Source organism: Periplaneta americana, chromosome 16 (genome assembly GCF_040183065.1).
Source record: "Periplaneta americana isolate PAMFEO1 chromosome 16, P.americana_PAMFEO1_priV1, whole genome shotgun sequence".
Classification (NCBI taxonomy): Eukaryota; Metazoa; Arthropoda; class Insecta; order Blattodea; family Blattidae; genus Periplaneta; species Periplaneta americana.
Window position 1 is genome coordinate 77,598,491 of NC_091132.1, and position 26,132 is coordinate 77,624,622.

Below are 26,132 nucleotides of genomic sequence, written 5' to 3' on the forward strand. Positions count from 1 at the left end.
AGAAATTTCCATAATTCACACCTCCTAAATTGCACAGTTGTTATAAGTATCACATTAAAAAAAGAGAATATATCATCTGCTTCTAACTGATATCCATTCTTGGGTCATTAGTGTGGATGAATGATGGACAGTCAAGTCCCTGCTATGCTGATGTCCAATGATCAATTTTTAACAGTAAATAAAGAAAAATATCTAATGTGTTATTTTATTTCTGTTTGTAACTTACACAGAAAACTACTAGGCCTATTACAGTACCTACCTATACACCAAACTGTAAGTACCTACATAAAAGTTTTGTAATAGAATTCTACATATTTACAAAAGAAGAATTTGCTATGAAACCTTACCTTCTCGGTTTCTCTCTTCTCTCCTAGAATATCTCGCTCTCGTGCTTTTAATTCAGTGAGGAGTTCTTCATTGTGCAGTTCACACTTCACTAATTCTTGTCTCAGATCTTCATATTCTGCATCTTTAAGTAACAATAAAAACATTACCTACTCAATTAAATAAATTTGCTTAATTTTCATATTTGTGGACTGGACAAGGAAAACGGTATACATATGTGCCAAAATGACAAAGTGTGGAAAAACACAAAAAACTGTATACTCGCAATTGTTATTTAATTTTTTTTAACATAAAGTGTCTCAAAATCCAATTAGTTCCCTGCAAATATATTGAGCTGTGAAAGAACCCATTAATGACAATATTATGTAGTATAACTGCTCCCACATTATCAAAGTCTGACAACGATATAAGTCCCATGTATAATTTCCTTGAAAATGGTACAAACAGTCGAATGATTTGTGAATATTAAAAGACGAACACTAACAACTTGATTTGTAAGCATGAGAAACCAGAAGGTCTGCCTTTAAAGAGTTTTTAGGAGTCAGCATAGCAAACTTCTCCAGATTTGTAATAGACTGCAGTGTTTGTTCTCTCATTCAGTGCTGTTTTACGCGTTTCTAAGAAATTACTGTAATTATTACCTTTATCTCCTCAAATACATTTTCACATCTTTTCTCGTTCTCTAAAATTTAAATTGAGTTGGGAATTAGTAGTGATGCTTTGCACAGGGCTTCGTAAATGCTGATAGTGGCCTTGTCAAGAAGTATTGGGAGTAAGGGATTTGGACATGGATACACACTACTGACTGTTGTTCATAGGCCTACTATTGTTGGTTTCAAATGACATCACTATTTGTACATTAAAAATATGAACCAACCTCTTGAAACACTACCCCCATCTCGCTTTGTGGCTGCTAGTTGTGCCCTCAGATCCTCCACTTCTTCAATGAGACTGTGATGACGGCGAGCTTCTTCTTCTCCTTGTCTAACTGCGAGATCATCTAGCTCTACCACCAGAGATTCAACCTACAGGTCATATGCATATACTTTTATTAATATAAATAAAAGGATATCAGACTAAAAGTACAAGCTGGAAATAAATTTTTAAAAATTCAAGAAAGTGATGTGAAACTAAGGATATTACTGTGCCTTCTAGAAGTTCTGAAAGTAAATTAATTCAGTACCTGCTCTCCCTTGTATTTCATAACATCTTGAGTGAACCGGAAAAGAACTTTAAAATGATCTGCATCTAAATTGGGTTCTGGATTGTACCACAGAAGGCTGCTATACAAGTCATCCTTTTCTTCTTCTGATAAGTCCTCAGGAGATAATGAGAGGAGCCGCTTCCAGTCCAGCTGCACCATTATTTTGCGTGACTCTTATCTCTTAAGCATCTAAAAATGAAGAACAAGTAAAAGTGAAGACGGAATGTTTAAACTTATCCTCCTAATAGGATGACTATACCACTGTAGTACTCAGAAAGTATAAACAGTACTACCTATATCACTATTTAATGTTAATGAGAAAACGGTCCGTCATCACGGGTCACGAATTATTGTTATTGAGCAAGATAACGCCGAGTCTCCATACATGTGAGTTCGCCGATGAAGTGCCAATCACAACCTTAAACATTTCTCAGTACAGCCTTGTCACAATCCTCGGTCTCTTATCACATAAATTGTATTATTTAATACAATTTGAAACATAACTTATCTGACTAAACAAAATGAATATTAAAATACTCCTGTCACTTAGCTATCCCTCATCTAACCTAACCTTTAACTCACAATATAGTATTTACTGAAATTCACAACGGTTGAGGTTAAAACACAGTGGAACAAGATCCTCACGATCAAATGCTATGACTTATATGTGCCAAATAGGCTATGATAAACACACGGTACCGTTAAAATAAAAGTAATTAAGCCGTCGCTTACATGCTAACACTATTCTTTATATGAAATCGTTTTCCAAGTAGGTCCTAAATAATGTGATTGATTTATTATTTACCTGAGCCTTTTGTAGTTTTAGATTTTTATTCTATACGTGATTATGATGTGAACTGATCATGGATCAGTCAGATACTGTTTTATTGTGAAACTTATTTGGGACTCACGATGAATTATACTATGAAATATAAATGTAAATATCAACATTCAAGCTTCCATTTTAATTTGGAATGTTTGTAAACAAACTATTGTTATCGATTTTTATCGACAGTGTGTCATGGCTCTATCGACTATAAACTAATCGACGTCAGCTGATATAAGTGGAAAAAAAGATGTGTTTCCGTGGATGTGACATCACGTGTTAAGCCAATAGTATTTAACCCCGTCACGAATGCAAATAAAAGTGTGTGATGTGCTGAATTAACTATTTTGGTTATTTTAGTCACACATCTAATGAGTTTTCGGCATAAGCCGAAGATTACAGTGTACAGTGTAATACTTCAAGGTGTTTAAATTCGTTTCAATGGAGATTCCTAAAATGAAAGTGTTCATATACGTGTTGACATTCTTAGGTTATGCTTGGAGTGGCTATGGAGCAGGGATAATAAGTAACTTGAAGGATGCTGTACTTGCTGCTGAGCATGTTTTTGGTGATGTCTTGGAGAACATAATTATTGTTGCAAAGAAGTTTAAAGTTGTACATGAAGTATTTGATGCAGCTGTAGAAGAGGACTGTAAATATATATGTCCTGATGGTTGGTAGACTTTACGATTTATAGTAGACCTACAAGAAAATAATTTTAATCTCTAGTTTTTTTTTTTTTGCACTTCTATACAGAAGTAAAGGAGGCACAATTTTTTCTTTAACAATTATGCACCAGTACTGCGAATACTATAGAGCACTAAGTAACTTACTGGTGAGTGCGTTATTCATTCATTCATTCATTCATGGTGTTCTGCCCAAGGGTAGGTCTTTTTACTGCAAACCCAGCATTCTTCAGTCTCCTGTTTTCTGCCTTCCTCTTGGTCTCCGCATATGATCCATATATCTTATGTCGTCTATCATCTGATATCTTCTTCTGCCCCGAACTCTTCTCCCGTTCACCATTCTTTCTAGTGCATCCCCTCCTCAACCAGTGACCAAGCCAATTCCTTTTCCTCTTCCTGAACAGTTTCAGCATCATTCTTTCTTCACCCACTCTTTCCATCACAGCTTCGTTTCTTGTCTCCCTTCTCTATGTGACATTCTGACCTGTCTTCGGACAGTTGATTAAACAACAACAACAATACACTGCAGTGGACAGATATACAAATAGTCTGTTTTTATGAAATTTGGGCTGTTTAGATTTCTGTCTAAAACTTGAAATGCTATATAAAAATGTTAATTTTTATTGTATCTTAAAATATAAGTAACTTATTGTTCCAGGTGTTAAACCAGTAAAGAATAAGTACCATTGGCCCAGTAGTAACGGATGTGGCTCTCTAGGTTTAGAGGTAAGATAAACAGAATTACAATATTTGTGTTCGAAATTATAATTCTATAATTATAGGCCTACTTACTCATTATTCTATAGCCTATGAGTGAAGCAAGGAATGTGTTGCATCCACAGTGCGCGAACTAAATATCACGTATGAGCGATTACTGCATGTGATGTCACATGTCACTTCAACAAACAGCTATTACAGTGAAACCACAGCTCCAATTTAAGTGGAACAAAATTGATGGACAGAATAGCTTCCATTATCACTTCCGATATTCAGCTAAAAACCGATTTTGAATCTGAACTGCATCTTTAAGTACCGGTATTTCATAATATTACATAGGCTATATCCGGAACTTTTTAGGTACCTTTCCATGATGGCACCAGTGGCGGCTCCTGCATATTTCTTAAGAGGAGGAAAGAAGTTAACAGCGCAAAATGACACATTCTTGAGAGAAAATGCTACAAATTAGCTACATGTAAGACCAGATAGTGTTGGCCTTCTCTTTTGTATAGCAATAATCTGTTCTTGTAAACTGAGTTTCCTAAATTGTCCAAAATATGTTTTCACTTCCATTCATTGTTGGATAATTGCACAAGTTAACAATTACAAGGAAATTCACAAACTCGCAGCATTTTTCGCGCAAACTACAGCACCACAAGTGATGGAAGAGACTAGCTACTAACACATAACCAGAACCGTTTTACGGAAGTGGGAATGGGAAATAATCTGTTAGGAAAGCGAGAACACTGCACTCACTCACATGGTCTGTGTTGCCACATGTACATTTTACAAGTTCAGTATCACATGCTTTTGAAGAATGCCAGTTCTTGTAAAGTCATACCGCTCTGGTCATACTATCATTATTGTTCAAAGCTACAGGTACCGATTAATTTTTTATGTTAAAAATAATGTAGTTTGGAGTACTTTCAATTTCAAATATATTTGTACGAAAATGACAACTTGGCTTTTGTCCTGTCTAGTAGACAATGAATGGAAGTGAATTTCAGGGTCCAAAAAGGTCTGCGATACTAGCGTAGAACTGACTACTTCCTCTTTGTTTTATATAGGCCTAAGTCTAACTTCAACTTTCAGATATCCTCGAAAGTTTCAAACCATGAATAGTAGCTTATATAAACTGCATTGAATAATATATTTTGTTTTATAATTAAAAAAAAAGTTTATATGATGTCTTTCATAGCTTTGCATTAAAACTGTTTTTATTGTGCCTCCTTCTAGATGTGTTATAGTCTGGTTGAATGCAACATCGCTAGATAGCAGCAGTAGCGAGCTTGCTGCACGACCTGTCGGTTTCTATTTCCCGCCCATGCACTGATTCAGAGGAGGATCTCCTCCCTCTCCGTTCATTTACTTGCTTTAAAACTCTGCTTCTGTCTCTCGCCGCTAGTGCATTGTTGTCTATGTGTGTTAACTGCAGTAAAGGAGGAAAGGATTGACTTTCCTCCACACAAACAATCTCGCATCTTTCTCACAGTTTTCTAGCAGCACATGAGTGTGCATCGTTTAAAACTCGATCAACAGAGGTTTTCTTATAGCTGTGAATTTAAACATTATCGAATATTCCTCGAATTTCAAGGCATATATTTCATTTGGTATTTACTTTCAAAAGAAAAAAATATGTGAGGAGGACGTTCCTCTCTTCCCTCTCTCGAGAAACCGCCACTGGATGTCACCACATAGATTTCTGACAGTTTATACAGGCTTACATTCCTCTTTGGAAAAAAAAGAAGTGCTAAATTAAATTTGTTTTTCTTTGTACAGATCATTCCTATGCAGACTGGTTGTATGTTGTCATGTTCCATAGCTTATATTACGGTAGTGAGGAGCGCCCATCCTGAGGAAATTAACTGAAGCCTCATTTGCATACAGTAAGTTATTGGTCCTCAGTATAGGCATCGCCAATATTCTTGAATAATGACCTTTAATCCATTGTCTACCTAGCGAGCCTCTTATCTTATCGTCTTGGTTGCAGTAACCCTTCTGTATGTCATCCAATTGGTATGTTAGTACACAGTTAATCAACTTTCATTATAAATTTTCTTTTGTTTGGAATACTGGCAGGGGAAGTCCGGTGGTTCAAGACTACAATACGAGCTTTAGCTCACCCAAAACCGCAACCTACTAAAAATCATCTCTACTACGACTCAACAACTTAGATAATCCTATAATATGATAATAGGGGAAAATAAATATACTGTAAGTTCACAGGGCTAACGACTTCGAATCTGGGGTGAATGTTACTTATGTCCCACCCATTATAGGAGACATAGGCCAGTTTTACACGAATCCTAAACATTTAGTATAAATTGTTGCTTGTGTAGGCAATCTGTTACATTAGATTTGCGAAAATTGGTTTATAGCGCAACATTGGCAGTGATAAAAGTGTGAAATATTCGGGTGAAACGAGCGTTGAGCGACTTCCGCCAATTTTGGAATAGACACCGACGCACTTGAACTGCCAACATAGAAAACAAAAAATCACACTCAATCGCTTTCACCTTCATCTTGACGGGATAATAAAAGCCTAAACTAACCTAACCTAACCTAAGTGCGTTGGTGTCTATTCCAAAATCGGCGCAAGTCGCTCAATGCTCGTTTAACCAATATTCGTTCAGTGGGTGGTGGATACTCTACATTGACCGAAGCTGGGTATCTGGTTCTAGTGAAGTGCATAGGTAGCAATATAACATGGAGGCATGAGATAGTTACTCTGCCTGCCATAATAAAATTCACTTCAATTAAATTCCCCAATGTAAAAAAAAAAAAATGCTGGCAACACCTATATAACTTTTAAATCCGTGTTTCATTCTCACATCTTCTTGTATTAGTCCTCAGTAACATCTGAATCAATGTTTCTGTCGCACGTGTTTTCATTAGAACTTTTCAGCGTGAACGGACATGTCTGTCTGCTGGAATATGACCACTCACTGCCTCTCAACAAATTTTGTTAGGTAGAGGATGGAATGGGACAGGTTCTTCAAAGGAATGATCTGTATAAGAGTATAAATCGGCAAAAAATACTTGGAACTCCTGAGAACTAATCATTCAAATTGAAGACTTTAACACTATTTCTGTAGTCTTCAAAGTTGATTTTGTCAAACTGAAGTAGAAAGAAACTTTAGAATAGTAATATTATGGTTTGTGTTTTACTATTTATGAAAAATAGACACAATCTCAATCAGCATAGTTACAGATATAGTTAAAAGGAAGTGGACTGTTCAGCTGTGATTTGGACAACATCTGTATCTCGATTGAAACAGAATACAAGAAAGATCATCTTTAAGTTACAAAGTCTAATCGACCTTTTGTGCGAGTGAAAGGATTATAATGTTCTCCCCCTTTTTTTAAATTTTTGAGAACTGAAAATGCAGGGAGAATAACGTGAATTTTATCTTTATGCCATTGTAATTGTGGCATTACATATAAGTTACTCGATATGAAAGAAAGTGTCAGTAACTAAGAAATAAATTATGTCCGAGGCAGATAGAAATATTGACCATGTTTGTCATGCAGTATGTCAATTTTAACCTTCCTCATACCAAGTGGGGTGCATGTAATAAACTAATGTTGCCATATAATTGTTGCAAGGATACTGGAGACTTGTAACTTCATGACATTGTTTATAAACCCTTATAATACAACTATGGCACATTTGTTCTTAAAATTTAAATATTTAACATGAGTATAGAACTAAAATAGCTGATGGGGTGCACCCAACTTGGTGTTCCGTGTGACTAACCTAATATTATAATATATAATATAATATAATATTGAAATGCCTGTTAGCGCTAGCCTTCTGTGCTGGTTTGATCCCGGCCCAGGTCGATGGTATTTAAGTGTGCTTAAATGCGACAGGCTCATGTCAGTAGATTTACTGGCATGTAAAAGAACTCCTGCGGAACAAAATTCCGGCACACAGGCGATACTGATATAACCTCGGCACTTGGGAGCGTCGTTAAATAAACCATAATTTGAAATGCCTGTTACTATTCGGTTGAGAAGCTTTTGTCATCTAGTCTGCTGTCAAAAAATTTGAAAGTTAGAATTTATAAAACAGTTATATTACCAGTTGTTCTGTATTGTTGTGAAACTTGGACTCTCACTTTGAGAGGCTAAGAGTGTTTGAGAATAAGGTTCTTAGGAAAATATTTGGTGCTAAGAAGGATGAAGTTACAGGAGAATGGAGAAAGTTACACAACGCAGAACTGCATGCATCGTATTTTTCATCTGACATAATTAGGAACATTAAATCCAGATGTTTGAGATGGGCAGGGCATGTAGCACGTATGGGCGAATCCAGAAATGCATATAGGGTGTAAGTTGGGAGGCCAGGAGGAAAAAACCTTTGGGGAGGCCGAGGCATAGGTGGGAGAATAATATTAAAATGGATTTGAGGGAGGTGGGATATGATGATAGAGAATTGATTAATCTTGCTCAGGATAGGGATCGATGGCAGGCTTATGTGAGGTCGGCAATGAACCTCCAGGTTCCTTAAAAGCCGAATGTATATATGTGTAATATAATATTAATAGTACTTGTGATTCGTATATAGTGATTATTCAGTGAACAAAACTGTAAAGATTTGCAACAGTTGTGCTGTCTGAACTTACAAAAATTCAAATTTGAGATTGTTTTTCATAGAAACAGTATTGTTCCATTCCGTTTGCATCTTTGTATTTCTTTTTATTTCATGTATTTAAACTGGTTTGTGTCAGTTTAGAACACCATAACCCCTTTTATGATTTTTCAATAATTACATTGATATTAAGCACTATAGTCGCGATGCTGTTATTCCCGGCGTGACTCCTCCTCTTTGCTTACATCTTGGGAAGTGAAGGCTCTATAAAGTGTAGGTACGTAGTATCGTTCGCCATTTTTTCTCTTTCGTTGCTGAGCTACCATACGAGGAATCTATTTGCCACACCGTTAAACATTATCATGTTGTAGCTCCTATCATAATAAATCAAACGCACTGTAATTCAGCAAATAATTGAGTGGCAAATAACGTCTTCGTGTGCTTTCTGCAAACGCCAACGAAAGAGCCAAAATGGCGGGCGATTATATTAAGTATTTATCGAGCTTTAAGAAATGAATAACGTCTTCCTTAGCGAATAACAAGACGCACATGTTTAAATGTAGCCGACCTGCAACGCGATTGGCTGCCGGAAATTAGAGCGACGGGACTATAAAATTCAAATTTTAAAATGTTTAAATTCTTTCAGTTATCAACTTAATATGCAAACTAATATGTAATTAGGCCTATATGTATTAAAAAAAGATTTGTTTGAATGTAGTACAATAGAAACACTATAATGTTATGTTTTTCTTTTGGGGTAAAATCGCCACACAAAGTATAATAAAATAAACGAAAAGAATAACAAACAGTTAAACCTGTAGAAAAATACATTTGCACCCCAGCTGGTATTCCATGTATAATTTTGATTCCCAGTATGACGAAGGTTAAAGAGGTAGTTCAGTATGTCATATAACCTATATTTTGTATGTCATGTTCATGTATGAAAGTAATTTAACACTTCATTGTCTTCCTTTTTTTTCTACTGTATATTTTACAGATACCTACAGAACAATTGCCAGTGGGCGAAATGACAAGTTGTTGCAATGACCACGATATTTGTTATGATACCTGCGGTCAAGATAAAGAACAGTGTGATTTTGATTTCAAAAGATGCCTGTACAAAATATGCGAAAAATATGAGGCTACAGCTGGTGCGACAGTAACGAAAGGTATGAGTTAAAAATACGATCTATATTACAGACTAATTGAATGTACTGTTACATTCCACATTCTGGGAAGCCACACTGAAGGAAGTAATAATGTGCCATAGATTTTATTTATACGAGGGGGATCCAGGAAATAACGACCGTTTTGTTGTAATAATTAAAAAAAAAAAATATTTATTTGAAAAAAACAAAGTCTGTTACATAACTGAAGCTTCCTTTACTTCTCTACATAATCATCACCTACATTTAAACATTTGTCGTATCTGTTCACTAGCTTTAGAATTCCCGTGTTATACTCCTCTGCCGCCAGTTCATTAAGCCAGGTGTTCACTGTTTTCTTCAACTCTTCATCACTTCCAAAACGCGTACCACCCAGAAAGTCTTTCAGCTTAGTGAAAAGGTGAAAATCGCTAGGAACAAGGTCTGTACTATAGGGCGGATGATCAAAGATTTCCCAACCGAATTGATCCAGCAATTCTCGAGTTGAAGCAGCAGTGTGCAGGCAGGCGTTGTCATGAAGAAGCACAACTCCTCTCGAAAGCATTCTTCGCCATAGTTTTCATAAAGTCTCACAATAACGATTTGCATTGATCGTAGTGCCTTTTGGCATGAAATCCAGCAAAAGAACACCTTTGTGATCCCAAAAGACAGTAGCCATGACTATTCGTGTTGAGAGAGTCTGTTTGAATTTTCTCGGTTTCTTGGGTGATGAGGGATGATGCCACTGACGTGATTGGCGCTTGGTCTCTGGGGTGTTGTGAGACACCCAGGTCTCATCACCAGTCACAATTTGATCAAGAAAGGCATCTCCATCTGTGTGATATCGCATCAAGAATGTCAATGCTGAAGCCATTCTCTGAGTTTTGTGTTGGTCACTCAGTTGCCGTGGAACCTATCGTGCACAGATTTTGTGGTAGCCAAGATGTTGCGACACAATTTCACCAAGCAAAGAACGAGAAATGTCAGGAAAGGCAATATGCAATTCGTCAAGTGATGTGTGGCTGTCTTGCAAGATTCTGTCGTTCATTTTAGTCTTCAGGTCTTCTGTGATGAGTGATGGGCGTCCGGGTCGAGTTTCATCGTGGACATTTCGCACCATTTTCTCACATTTCTTTAATTCATTACAGTATCACCATACACTTTTTTCAATTGCCGGTAAATTTCTGCAGGTTTCAAATGTCGGGCAATCAAAAATCGAATCACACTCCTCACCTCACAGTCGGCGGGATTATCAATCACGTCGTTCATTTTGAAGTAACACAAAATGCACAATGGCGACTTGTTGCAACCTGTACTCACAACATTATGAGAACACATGTTAAGGAAGCCAGTTGACCTTCAAACAAGGAAGGGGAGTCAACTGCGCAGCGGGTATGCGCGAACGGTCGTTATTTCCTGGATCCCCCTCGTATCATTAAGTAGGGCTGAAAGTTCATGCATTAGCATACTTTTTCCTGGAGGTTGTAACTATCTGCTACACATTATCTATACGAATTATCAATTTTTGAGTTTATTAAGCATGATTTTATGTTGCATATAAGTGCATATTTTCGTCTTTTTTATAAATGCATAATATATTCAATATCATTACCCAGGAGTTACTTCGATCCACTGAAATACATTTCTAAATGTTCTTTTACTGGTTTCCTGTGAAAGTTTCGGAAAGAAGCTCAAAATTTCATATGCGAGTGCAGGAACATTTCCTAAAAGCATTTCGACAATCACAATGGTCACTGATAATAGTACATGTCATAAAATTTAGTTCAATGCTATGGGCCAAAGTTACCTGTCACGTGAGGTTACTTTGACCCACCTGTTTTTTCTCATATATAACCATAATAAAATTAAACTGGGCCAATGTAATTCAGCATCTGGGAAATTGAACTACAAACTGGCAACAATATTCTTAAAAATAAGTCTGTCTGAAACATGAAACATGTTTATTTTGAGACAAATATTTAAACCTTTACAATACTGTCAAGGAATTTTACAATAATCAAATATTATTTACATTCTTGTATGCCAATACGTTGAGCTTACAAAAAATATACTTACTTGCTTTTTTCAATCACCAGTATCAGCTGGGAAGAAGGAAGTTTACACAATATTAATTTACTTTTTTACAACAAGAAACTCCATGAACAGCACAGTTGTCCAACAGAGATAGTTATAGACATTCTGATAGCTGGAGTTATTTTTAAAATATCTGACTATCATATGGCATGTATAAATGGGTGATGTGGATAAAACTCGCAGTATGAAAAATTTTTAAAACTTTTTATCATGTGTGGGCCAAAGTAACGCATGCTAGGCCAATCTAGTCCCACTTTACAGTACTTTAAGATCTATACGACATATTTACAACATTTACAGATTTTTTACTTCATGAAGCTGCTTGGGGGATTTATTTATTTATTCCAATGACAAGTTACAATGAACAACAAATTGTCATAAACTCTGAAAAGTAAACTCCATGTTTTCCAATATCTTGCTGCTTGTGTAGATTTAATAATCGCTGCAAATGTGTTGAGATGGTGCCTGTCTATATATTTCTTTCTATTGCAAATAGAATGTGTGAATCACCATGATGAAATACGAACACTGAAACATCACTTGCTAGGTCGATGACTTGCACGTCTCCATGAAGAAATTATTTGTTGAATGCCAATCAAAGAGTTAAAATATTTACATCAATAGCACCTAGTATTCCACATCCACCTGCACCAGTGTTAATGTGGTGATTAAGTCTTGTATTATGCTCAGTATCTACAAGCAGTTAATTCGTTCTACTCGAATAATTGAGACATCTCTAAATATACTAGCAAACAATAAGTTGGAAGGGAATCTTGTATTTTTCCGGTACTATATCCTAAGTATTCACGTCACTGAAAACTGTTGACACTCCCTTACATGCGTCACTAGCCATTTATTATAAATGAAATGTAATCTGAATTTTGTTCCTGGCAGTGGAGGGCAAAAAGTAAAGGAAAAAGTAACTAACATTATTTTAAAAAATCGTGCGTACCAACAGTTACGTGATATTCGAGATATTCTCGAAGGAAAATCATCCACCACACCAAAAGATTTATCTTTGTCAGCGGAACAATTAACACATTTAAATATGTCCAATGACCTTGTGTGACGTTTTCACAATATAAAAGCATCTTCAGGGACAACAGATACTTTTCTCATTGAAAACCATATGTTGGTTGTGAACTGCAACTCTTCACTGATTTTAGACGACAGAAGACCTCTGCTCCAATCTCTAAGGCTGGGTGCACACAGAATTAGACGCGGTGTGGCGCGACACTACGTTTTGCTTTACAACATATCGCAACAGCTTAAAACTGTCTGCTCGTGACAACTGATTTGCTGGCTATGTGGGTTTGGAAAACTGGCCTAGACTAGAAAATGGCGTCAATGAAAGAAGACTGTTTATATGAAAAATTCTATTGTATTTGGGTATTATTTTCTAAGGATGCTTAATACGCCTAAAAATCTATACAATTGAAAGAGTCTTAAAATTAAATACTACTAATGTACTGCACAAACGTCATTTTGTATGCAAATCAAACTTTCAGGTATAAATTCCTGTAAAGTTGATTTGAATAATTTCGAAGGAAAAATTGTTCAGTCATTTTGTATGTTTGTGACTACTTCATGAATCACAATGAAGAAAAATAATATATTAAATTAGTAATGAGTGGTAGTATAGAGCAGAGGATTAGGCTTACTAAAAATTATTATTATTATTATTATTATTATTATTATTATTATTATTATTATTATTATTATCATCATCATCATCATCCCCTAACACCACAATAGTGGTAACTAGGGAAGTTGAAGAAGAAGAAGAAGAAGAAGAAGAATTATTACTTATTATTCACTTGGTGCTTTCATCTTATTTGCAGTTTCTCACATATTTTTTTAGAAACCACATTATTGTCGTGATATTGTTTCAAAGATTGTACAGAACATATCTTTCCTGTACTAAACAACTAATTTATCTGCATCGAGCTCCATTATGAATAATGTGCACTACACAACAATAGTATTCATAGATAGTGAAAGCGTGTAATCATAGCCACTACTAAAGCATGCGCAGTACACTGCAGCTATCAGACTGTCTCCTTGCACCGAACTTCAAGCAATCATTCGATGTTGTCTCTCCGTGTCTGCTCATAACCATCACACCACGTCTGATTCTGTGTGCACCACATAATAAGAAATCAATGGGAGATAAGTACCAACAGACAAAATGTCATGTCGCACCGCACCACGTCTGATTCTGTGTGCACCCTGCCTAAGGAATAATGTAAGTTCATACTCATTAGCATTCGTACTGCTACAGGAAACGTAATTTTTCTAATACTTATTAGCATATGTTGCACTTTGTAAGGCCATACAGAGAACCCCTTTTTAACTAATCTCTGACGGATTTTTTTTTTTCCTTAAATAGGGGTTTTCCTTAAAAAGGGGGTTTACATAAAATGGGAATGAGAGGCTGAAATAACTAGTACCGTACAAACGTGTGTTATGTACCAAACATTATAATTATTTAATTAGACCTACAATTATTATCTACAATACATTTCATTATAATATTTTCCAACTCTTCAAATAGTGAGGTACGAATGTTTTTCTGTTTGATTGAACCCAAACTACACTGAAACTTGGCATTGAACTTTCTTAGCTTTTAGTGCCTGTAAATCCGAGATCCAGTCATCAGTGAGACTGGTCCTGTAAAACTGTTATCATGAATCCATTTATTAAAAATAACTCTCTATAACTCATGTTATAATAAACTGTGTTGCTTCTACTTGAGTATTTCTGATGGTGTACACTATTCGCTGTCTCGTGAAACCTTCTTGTATGTGAGGAGAATGAAAAAGTGGACTGAGAAGCTTCTCTTCCTTGCTATGCACCTATGCTTCACTTCACTTACCCAGCATAAGGTTCTTACTCTTACTATGAGCTACGGCGCACAAATGCATTTGGTTTCCTGGAATAATGAATGACCTATGTCTGTGTAGTTTAGTTAACATGTGAGATGTTTTAGGAATACATTGTCTTATTTTTAAAATTCAATTCAATTCAATCTTCTTAATTATCCAGCTGTTTGCTGACAACATAAAGTCCACTATAGTCCACTGAAGTCTTTTCAGTTCTTGTTTTTCATGAGAAATGAGGGGTATTTTAATCGGTATTCATTATAGATGCCTGTTGCTAGTAGCCAGAGTTGGGGTGTAATCAATATATACTGCAGGGCTGTGTCCTCTGCAACTGGTACTGATGATTTTAATTTACTTTTGTGGTTTATGGATGGACAGTATAGAAGAATGTGTTCCAGATCTTCATCGTGATTATTACACCACAGACAAGTAGAATTATCAGAAATGTGAAATTAGTATAGGTACAATTGTGTAACAATGTGACCTGTTCTGGCTCTTGTTAAAAATGTTTGAACAAGTCTGGGCAAGTTTTTGTACATTTCCAGGTCATTTGGTTTCTTTTGTACAGACTAAAATTTTTCCTTAGTCAGAAGAGAGCCAGTTGTTGATCCGTAGATTTATAAAATGAGACTTTACTGAAGCAAAAGCACTGGCTAGAGATATCACTTCAAGAGGTCTTGGTTGCAAATATGTTGCCTGTTTTGCAATATTATCAACTTCCTCGTTTTCAGGTATACCACAATGACTAGGTATCCATTGAAATGTTATTTCCTTTTGAAGTTTTTTTTTTAGTTTAGTTGTTTCTGAATTGGAATAATTCTATGTGCATATAGATTTGGTACATATTTAATTATATTAAGATATAGCTCCCTTGGAGTTGGTAAGTATGCATGTAGATTTTCAGAAATTTGAGTAACACACTGAAGAGCAGCATCAATAGCTAGCAATTCAGTGTCAAGATAAAGTTATAACATTTTAAAAATATATTATTTTATTTTAGGATGTAAAGCAGCTGCAAAGATGTTATTTACTGGTACAATAACACTGGGCTGTAAGTCATATTTAGACTGCCAGGCAAAAGCTTGCTACTGTGCTCCTCCTAAGAAGAAGTACACTTCAGGTGGAGAATATGGTGAACTCTGATACTGTGTATCACCATTATAACGGCCTAGTGAATTGATGATGAGTCTCTTCCATATTCCATGCTTTTGTACATAATTAGTATTGTAAATATTGTAGGTAATTATCGAAATTGAAATCTTCAATACTCTCAGGGGTTTTGTACCAGCTTTATATTGCTGTGATGTACAACTCTGTGACTGACTGACCTTGAGTTACTTTCTGTAAACTATTTCTTACTGGTTAGGGGTTCCAAAGTTTCGTTTCGGTAATCCCTTAATTTTCTGTTATTAATCTGTGGCTTATATTATTTTATAATAGTTATGCCATTACTTCAACTATAATATGCTATTCACATTATTAAATTCATTATTTGTTCTAATAGATCTGTAATAAAATTCCTAATTTTGTAAATTCTTTGATTTATTTTGTGGAGAAAGAAGTGAATGAATCTCCACACGAACATAAAGCCTAAAACCTTCAGGCTGTAATTCACGTGAAACATGGGAGAGGGGAGGGGGAGATTATATATGCCAAGAATGTATTTTTTTTAGTTAGTAATTTAGGTTGTATATGTACAACTTGTTTTATTCTCAACAGGACAAGAAGAATCTGTAGGAATTTTTTATTTACATTTATGACAGTAGATTGACACTGAAATTAGAAGTGTTATCTTTTATTTTTTAATATAGTTTGGACTCATAAAATTAGATAAAATGGCATATTTTGTTGAGTGTTGAGTTCATTTAATTGGTATGTTGAAAGTGGCTTTACTGATGCTCAAGCTTAATGTATAATGTGTTAGGCATGTAAGTAACTGAATCCTTACTTTTCAAAGTAGAACAAAGCAATTTCTAGGTGATTGGTGTTTGCTTATGAGCAGTATAAGGGATGTCTCAGTGCAGTTTGTACTTTATAAATTAGAATTAAAAGGTTTAGCAATCCTACAAACTAGTAAAATCTATTCTAAATACAGTAGAACCTCTATTATCCGTGGTAATGAAGGGGGTGGACTGGACGGTTAATAAAAAAATCGGATAATCCATACCATAAAATATTTTCATAAGTCCATACAGTAGTCTCGTAATTTCCTCCACAGTGCTGTGTTTAGCATGCTAGATAGTGGATCAGAAGTTCACCATTTTAATATTCTGGTTGTCAACAACGGAAATTCCTTATGATGGTTGTTTGCAGAAGGATAGGAATAGTAGAGGGCTCCTGTTGTAGATCTACATACATTATACACTTCATAATTTTTTTTTCATTAAATGCCGCACAGTTGTAACGCCAGTCTCGTATTCTGATGTGAAATGAGCCGCGGTTTCTCTTTTCCCAAACTGCTCAATTATTTGCATTTTTATTTCAATGCTTAGCAAAACACTTTTGACACCCGTGGAAGATATTTTGGATAGAAGTTATAAAGTACGGCCATTCGAACAGTTGAATAAGAACTGAATGCTGCACAGGTTTACTATATAGTTATTGTGCGGAAGTTTTTGGGACTATTTCTTTGAAAGCAGGTAGTGACTATTTTACAAGTTGGAAAAAAAACACCTTCAAGTAACTGTTCTTATTGCCTGCAGTACTACTATGTAAAGACAAGGCTTGTAATAAAATATTCTAGAGAAAATAGGCACTAATGTAAGGTATAGTACTAAGTTTCTTATATGTTTATTTCCGCAGTAAAGAAAGATGAGGAAAAAAGCGATAGAAAGACAGTCGGATAATCCACCGATCGGTTAATAGAGTGACGGATAATCGGGGTTCTGCTGTAGAGTCATTGTATTTATATTTTTATTGTTATATTTAAAACTCACAGGGAGAATGAGGCAGAGTATTATATGTTTTTAAATTTAGAATTCATTTCCACAAAATTATTTTCAATATATATTTTCGAAGTAGTTCAAATCTGTAAAGGTAACAACTGCTCTTAAATAATATGTTAATTTATAAGATTAATTAATTAATTGATCCATGACACAAACAGTCCAAGGCTGACCAGCTGGCTGCGGCCTCCCACATCTACATGCCTCAGTAGAGATGAACGATCATCCAACCAGAATGAAGGTATCATGTAGTTAGCACAATAATCTCCTCCCACCTGTCAGATCTGGTTTTCGAAATCGTATTTTGCTGCTTGTTGCAGCTCCACAAATTCATTACGATGCTGGTGGGCACCATTCCCTTGGCCGAAATTTTGTGAGAAAACTTCTTCCCCATGAGGATTCTAACCAGTGCTTATGCCATAACTTGAATCCTAGGCATGATGCTATGGTGTGTTACAAATTTATAAGATCCTATGGAGAATCTCATAAAGAACCCTTTTATTGCAATGAAATTGAATTCGAGAATTTATTTATTATCGAAGTAGACATGTCAATAAAGATATGAAATTTAATGTTAGAGAGAGGAATGATAGGAAATTGTTCAAAATGGTTTGGGATAATTTTGTATTTAAATAACTTGGCCGTAATTTTCTATTAAATAAATTAGTAAATAGAGAAAGTAGGACTGCAGTTGGAAATATTTGTTTTGTAAACAGTTAGTTTAGAATTCAATAGACAAATGTTTTAAGTTGTTTTGAGAGCTCCGTACAAAGCATTGAAGAAGGTTGACAACTGAGCATTTATTAACAAAGATGACAAAGTTTAACTGGTAATTTTAAAAGTGAACATGTATGTTATTTAAATAGTGGACATAGTCTTTGTTGTTCTAGGCGTAAAAGTGTTGCCTATTTTTATAACGAAATATACCAGTTAGTGGTCATGGGCTTTGATCAACCAAATGGAATGGGTGATTTGCGTGTCTTATCATTAATTTACTTCTCTAGAATATAAAGTACTTAATACTGCAAATACATATGATTGAATAATAGCTACTGTGGATTCCAGAATTAATAATGCAATTTGGGTTATAATTAATAATCTGAATATTATATAACTTAGAAATGGACCTGTATTTCCTAAAAAGGTTTGTATTGCATTTTGAAGTTATACAAGAATTTGGAAATAATTTTTCACTATTTATTCAGCATCTTATGTGACTGGAATTCATAATAATTTTTTTTTTCTGATTTTCACTATTAAGAGATAAATCTTACCAATTTAATAATAATTTAGTTATTTTACTTGCATAAACTTATTGATATGCTAGATAAATACATTGGAATCTGGTTAGTTGGACCATTGGTTAATCAGGGCTGCTGTTTACATGAAGAAAGTAAACGAATTGATATTGTATAACGTTGATTTGCTTCTCTTATTTGGGCTGCCACGCCACTTAATTGGGATAGTGAATGTATTTCATATATGTGACTAAAATTCCTAAATGCCTTTGACTTTTTTTTATTTTTACTATGCCTCCAAATCACTGAAACCCTAACAGCATTTAATTCTTACTCAACAGTGTAAATTCTATACTTCTGCTCTCTTATTTCTGAAGTGGCATTTATTCTTTCTCACTCCATGATTTTATACAATTCTTGTTTAATTAACTTAATACCTAATACCCTTGTGTAGTGTAAAATATTAACCCACACTACAGTTTAAGCTCAAATGTAGTTGTTGTGTTTTGATACATAATATAATTTAAACGTGATTTAAAAAAGCAGTACAGACTGAAAAATGTTATTATTTTATTAATGATTGTGCCGTAAAAATCATAAAACTTCATGTCAATATGTCAATACTTCTGTCTACAATTTGTTGTATATTTATTTATTTTATTATTGTTTGTGAATTAAATAAGTTATTGCATAAAAAGTAATTAATGGTTTGTTAATTAATGTTTATTAATTATGTAAGCTAATTTTTTTAACATTTTTGTTCTAGGGTATAATAATTATTATTTTACATACAGAAGAGACCTAATTTTTTTTAGGTAAACACTCATGTGGAGTTCTGTCAGCAACTTGAATGTCAAATAATTGTTCATGAAATCTCGTCGCATATTGATCGTATGATGATGCCACTATATTAATTTGATGAAAATATAAAATTAAATGTAGTTTTGCAGAAGAAATACTCTAACTATAGAATAAAACTACTTAAAATTATATTTGTTAGCCATATTAAAATGAAGTTAACAGTATTTTTTTGGGCAGAAGTGAACCATATGCTTTCATTAAGTGTTTATAAGTATGTAGTGTGCCTCAGAAAATAAACCGAATAAATGTTCCCGTATATTCTTTAATTAAAAAAGACACAACAGCAAAAGGTTTCAATCTTCTAACCCAAATAGTTCTTTAGGTATCAAATAAACGTGATTTGTGAAAGACAGTGTGTTTGTATACATCATATTTATTGGATATTTGTTTACTATCTGGCATCGAACGTCCAACTGACTTGCCGAAAATAGCTCTCCATACACTGCCTAATCACTCTGAGTTAGGTTGAGTTTACATAATTTTGCTTATTAAAAAAAGTGGAAATCATATGAGCGAAAAGAAACAAAACATCGGTAATATCTTTCCTAGAAATAACACATACTCTTTCTCTTCTTTAAACCTTTCAGAGATTGTCTAACTTTCATTACTTGTATTGGTACTGGGCTTTAATAAATTTACAGAATGATAACTTGAATATTTAAACTAGGACTGTGGGATTTTCACTAGCATATTTTTGGAGCTATTATTAATTTGTTGGTCTATTTTTGAGGCACTCTGTGTGTGTGTATATATATTTTAAAGCTTGATATTACACACATGACTAAAGAAATAAAAAATTACGTAACGAGTATGGAAAAAAAAAAAATTGTTTAATGTTGTAAAGAATGAAGTACGAATTATCATGCCTCAGAGATGCAAAGAGAACTGATAAATAAATCTTTACTCTTTCTATAGATTTGATAGAACATACCGATACATACCATAGATGAATACTGAGATATATAGTCCCTGAAACAGTAAAACGAAATTATTGTGAAGTAAAAATAATTACCAGGGCATGGTAAATAGCTTCAAACATGTTGAAAGAATACTGTTCTTATATTTTGTGCTTCCTGGTCTGTCATAGATTGATTCATTATAGTTTGAAAAGTAAGGATTTCAGCGACATTGAATATTATTAAAAGTTAATGTATTCGACAGTGAAGATTTCAATTCTGTAACTTTGTTCTATATCAGTTCTTATTTTGTATTAGTCGTGTTGTAGAATTTTCACAGTGTTGTTGAATTGTGCACTAAGAGTTTGAATTTGTATCATTAAAAAGGAGAGAATATTCAGCCAATTTATGATAATTATGTACCTACAATATATAAGTTACGTAGCGGTATCTACTTTAAACAGGGCCTATAGTAAGATTAACTTAGTATTGAAAGCTGCAGTCTGCTGTTACATACAAAGTTGCCATATGTGTAGGGTTGCCAACTAGCTGGTAATTCACTAGCCCAGCCAGATATTTTGATAGGTCTCAGCATAAGGCTGGTGGCCGGTATCAATTCGGTACCGGCCCTATTTGTGGGCAGTAATTTTATGAAATGAGTTTAAGGACTTGTGATAAGAGTTTTTATGAAATAGGCTAAGAGGAATTTTTCTCTATTTCGTGTAATATTTTAATCTTTAACTCATAACAGCTAAAGACATGGGAATTTTCAAGTATTTTTCAGTCGTGAAACTTAATGGTTCTACACCAAAAATAAAAGAAATTTTAAGTATTGGATAAAAACTAGAGCTTCAACTAGAAGAAGATATTCTCTCTGATGAAGTGTGCTTATTAAATGAAGTGGTCCCTTGCTTTGTGAAAGCTGAACATTTGACAAGTGTTGGGAAATGTAGTAAATATTGTCAGGATAAGGTTGCCTCAGAGTAAGCTCCGCAAATAAGAATGGTATTTCAACATGTGATTGCTATTCGTGTAAGCAGTGCTTTTGTAAAGCGTGTATTCCGTATCCTAAATAACTTATGGAATGACAAGAGGAACTTTGTATCAGGGAGAACCTTAAATTTAGTTGTGCAGAATTTTATCGCCATATAGCAGAAGAAAAAGAAGTTCTTAAAGCTGTGTTATCAAGTTCCAAATACAAATTTAAAACGTGACTTTGGAACTCTGAAGCAAGATTGCTGTTTCTCAAATTTTTTTTTATTGCTTATATCATATATTCATCAGTATGTATACAGTTCAACGAAGAGAAACTGTTTCTTAGCAGATTCTGTATTTAGTATGCAGTATTATATATTACATTGCACATCTAAATTGGCTGGTAATTTTATTTATTATACGTAGTTGGCAACCCTATGTCTTTGTCAGAGAAATCGAATTTATTATTATTATTATTATTATTATTATTATTATTATTATTATTATTATTATTATTATTGTTGTTGTTGTTTTGTTGTTGTACCTGAATGATTAATCTCCGTTAAGCACTACTGTCTAACAGTTTCAGAATTTCACATTTCTTTACATTCTGCTGTTTTACCAAAACTGTTTCATTTATTTATTTTATTGTATTTTTAAATGTTATGAAATTATTTGCTTTATAACAGTTGAGTTTTATGTTACCAAAGTAGGTTATTATTGTTATGTAAAGTATATAAGTTGTTCTTTTATTCTTAATACTGTGTTTTGTTTTCTTTCGACCCCTGGCAAATTTTTCTTTTTGTACAATGACTAAATTTTGATACTGCGTTGAAGCCGGTAGCTCAGTTGGTAGAGCAGCTGGCTACGGACTCGAAGGTCCGGGGTTCGATCCCAGGTGGTGACAGGATTTTTTCTCTTTGCCAAACTTTCAGAATGGCCCCGAGGTTCACTCAGCCTCCTATAAAATTGAGAACCGGTCTTTCCCAGCGGGTGAAAGGCGGTCAGAGCATGGTGCCGACCACACCACCTCATTCTAGTGCCGAGGTCATGGAAAACATGGGGCTCTACCTCCATGTCCCCCAAGTGCCTTCATGGCATGTTACGGGGATACCTTTACCTTTTACTGCGTTGAAGCCGGTAGCTTAAAAAAAAATTGTACTTGTGCTAATGTTCACATTAAATATCTGGGACGAACCTTCACTTGAATTTCGCTTTTTTTTCTGTGTGCAGAATCTCGTTAATATTAGGAGAGAGAAATATTCACTATTTACAATGTTGCGCAGTTTGATTTATAACATTTTGAACTTTGTTCATAGGCTTATTTTCAGGCATATTATTGAATTATGCTTGTGTTATAGTCAGTTAGTTTTCCCATTAAAAATTTCATAGAATTAATATTATGTTATCATTACAATACACTGAATTAGAGTGTAACTCTGAGTATATCATAAAGTGCTTTCCCTTTCTCTCTCCACTTTCCATCAAATAATATATAAGAGGTAGGTAACATCTGAAGAGTACACGAAAAAAAATATCAATGTCACAAATGCTATTAAGGCTGATGTCAGTGTCTAATTTAATAGATTATTACAAACTTTAGTGTTGTTCTTGTCATATCTGGTAAAGAGGAAAATTATCCTTTCCTTAATTTCTAATAGGAAGAGCAATAAATTTTGCATTAATATATTGATTAGATCATTATCTCAACCTTGATAGGAATATGACATTAATCTTTTTTCCCCTGAACTTCATTTGTAATAATATAAACAATTTTTTATAAAACTAATGAGCACAATGCATGTCCCTCGTTTAATTTTTATAGGATCAATCACATCATGTTTATTTACGAATTACATGTTTCACGTAAAAATTTACAGTCACTTCAAGTCTAAGGCAACGTCAGGCTTTATACCATTATTTTGACCTTGGAGTGCATCATCTTCATGACAAGAAGCCTGCACTTTGTTTTGCTATGCTTTTGATTTTCCTCAGCATACAATGGACACTGCAGAAAACCAAATTCTTTGCAGAATATATTTTCTGTTGATAAGACTTGACTAGAGTCGACAGCAATTTGGAAGGCGGTAGTCTGCTAGCATTTGCGTCGAGAGAGACAGATAGAGAGAGCAAGGCAGCGTACAACATTGCCACATCATACTTAATGCGCACGTGCAACACAAATAGCACAGGAGAGAATTTAAATTATCAAAAGACAATAATGGCCTTACCCGTTGATTACTGTAAGCATGACATCAAACAAACCCTCTTTTCTTTGCTAACAGTATTCTTTGCACTGTTCTCAATCCCACACGACACGCTTCTACAGTTGTTTCTTGCACATTGGCAACGTTGCAACAGCATCAAGATGGGCGGCAGCGTTCTGCTCGTCAAGGTTTTAAAAATATTAATACACCTTAAACACTATTTTTCGCGCCTGCCTGTGCAATACTTGTCTTTTTACAGTCTCTTCTTCCATTCATTTATCTTACACACACACACACACACACACACACACACACACACAAACAGTAAATGTTAGTTTTACTTATTCAATGTATTGAAACACTCACACGTGAACAAACAAACTCGGGAAGTACTTGTTAAAGACTGATTCCGATTGGTTCTACTGTACAAGCTTGTGATGTCACATACCAGAAATGCTACGGCACATATAGCAGCTGACCACCTTCCCGAAATGCCATCTAGTCTAGTGCCACTGCTTGTGATCGTCCGTGCAGGAAGTCAGCATGCTTATATACGAAAAGTGACAATTAATGAGGATTTTAATGCTGATTTTCATGGCTACAATTTCATGACTTCAATTTCATGACTTTAAAATTAATCCTATTTAATTTTTTAAGTATTAAAGATTTATTATATGCTGTTTGAAAAGAAATATAATTAAGAGACAAATATATCTACTGACTGTGAGAGAACATTTTCACTCTGGCTGTTTTAACATTAGGCTTTGTGTAATGAGGACAATTTTTAGAAAGCAGTATTTTTTTAAAGAACATACTATTAATATAGATCTGTAATTCATGTTATTGTACAATTAAACTTCTAAGTTAATATTCTCTAGAGAATAATGGACTAGAACTCTAAATTGAAAACAATGATTTAATAGAGTTCGGAGAACAGAACTAAATGTAAAAGGCAGCCGATCTTGTATAGAAATTGCATTTGTTTGTGTGGTAAGAGAGTGAGTGCTTCCTAAAGGTGGTGGTAACTGCTAGAATACAGCTTATAAACAGGGACATGACACAGACTTGCTTTAGGAAGTTGTGACATGAATAAATTTTGTTGGAGTGTGTGAATTTTTTGAACTAGGCCTACATATGCATCTAATGGCAGCATTGTATGTAGGTACCAGACTGTTACTTTGTTTCCTGGCCCACATGCGCATTTAATTTTGTACTCGTCAGCTAACTGAGTTATAGCAAACCATTAGTGTTGCATTCAGACTACAGTATGACAGGATTGTGTGGATTGTTAACTGGTAATCTGATTTATGCGACTTGTTTGTAATTAAAATTAAGCTGTTTGTTCTCTCTTGGGTTAGTGGAACAGAAATTATATCAGTGATGTAATACTGACTGTTTCATCACCTTTTATCCCTATTTTCTCTGTTTGTAATCTACACTTGTGTTGTCCTGATACATGGAATTATTGTTACTAAATTAAATTCTTATTCAGAAAAATAATTCCTTTTAAGATTAAATTCATGCATTGCTAATTTTGTTAGATAATTTCACCATTCTTTTGTTACGATTTATATGTGATGTGATATTAAGAGTAATGGTAAAGGTTGTGATATTTAAGTTTAATATTTGGAACACAAAGACGAAAAGTACATGATTTACATATTGCATAGTAAAAAATTATGTGTGTGTCTATATATATATATATATATATATATATATATATATATATATATATATATATATATATACACATATTTAAACATTTTAATTTATTTAGAGCTGAATATGAATCTCGTTAATTAAACATAATTTTTTCGCACCTCTTAATTGTATTATATTGTGTAATATCCCATTTTATCTTGTTGGGAAGTCTTTTAAAAATACTAAGATGATGAAATAATCTACCTATTTTGTCTGATAGTTCCATAAGAAAATATTTATTAAGAAAAGCCTCTAAATATTTTGCAGTTAATTTTTATATGGTAAAGGAACTCTTGTCACATTTACCTGTATAAATTTTCGAGTATTTAACATGATGTAAATTTCATAGTTTTACTTATTATCCTTACGTTTATTGAAGAGAAGATGATGCAAGGGACATGATTTCCTTTACGTAAGGGAGAAATATTATTAAAATTTCAGCGTTGTATTTGTGATGGTGCTTGTAAAAAAAAAGAGTCAGCTTATGATATAATAATGTTTAAAATCACATGTAATATATCTGTGCAAAGGAAACCTGGCAGCTTTTTATGACGTTGTGTTTATTTAACCAAAATATTTACCAAAGAGTGAAAATAAAATATTAGTTAAAAACTGAATGTGTTTTATTGCATGTAAGGTTTTTTAAATGTTGCCTTTTGACAAAGTGAATTTTCAGTTAATTTTCAGTTGTCTTCATAGACACTTATATTAGATAATGGTAATGAATAGGGCCAGGTTTATTTGGTGAAAATTTTTCACATTTTTCGTGAAAAAAAAAAAAATAAAATATCGTACTTATAGTTAAAAATGTGAGAA

At 34.1% G+C, this 26,132-nt stretch overlaps 2 protein-coding genes across 3 annotated transcripts in view; one reads left to right on the plus strand and one right to left on the minus strand.

Annotated features, from left to right (window-relative positions):
* Cep290 (Centrosomal protein 290kDa) overlaps nt 1-2,534 on the minus strand; it is an 84,085-nt gene extending 81,551 nt beyond the window's left edge. For both annotated transcript variants that reach the window (XM_069849645.1, XM_069849644.1), the window contains exons 1-4: nt 2,355-2,534; nt 1,529-1,738; nt 1,223-1,370; nt 348-469 (exon numbers count right to left, since the gene is read on the minus strand). In XM_069849645.1, the coding sequence (XP_069705746.1) occupies nt 348-469; nt 1,223-1,370; nt 1,529-1,708 (450 nt within the window). In that variant the 5' untranslated portion in view covers nt 1,709-1,738; nt 2,355-2,534. The remainder of the gene's footprint in view (nt 1-347; nt 470-1,222; nt 1,371-1,528; nt 1,739-2,354) is intronic.
* A 103-nt stretch (nt 2,535-2,637) lies between these two features.
* Nucleotides 2,638-25,933, plus strand: GXIVsPLA2 (phospholipase A2 group XII). Its single transcript, XM_069849657.1, has 4 exons — nt 2,638-3,048; nt 3,720-3,787; nt 9,370-9,541; nt 15,494-25,933. Exons 1-4 carry the CDS (start codon nt 2,817-2,819, stop codon nt 15,634-15,636), a joined length of 615 nt encoding a protein of 204 aa, XP_069705758.1. The 5' UTR covers nt 2,638-2,816; the 3' UTR covers nt 15,637-25,933.
* The last annotated feature ends 199 nt before the right edge of the window (nt 25,934-26,132 follow it).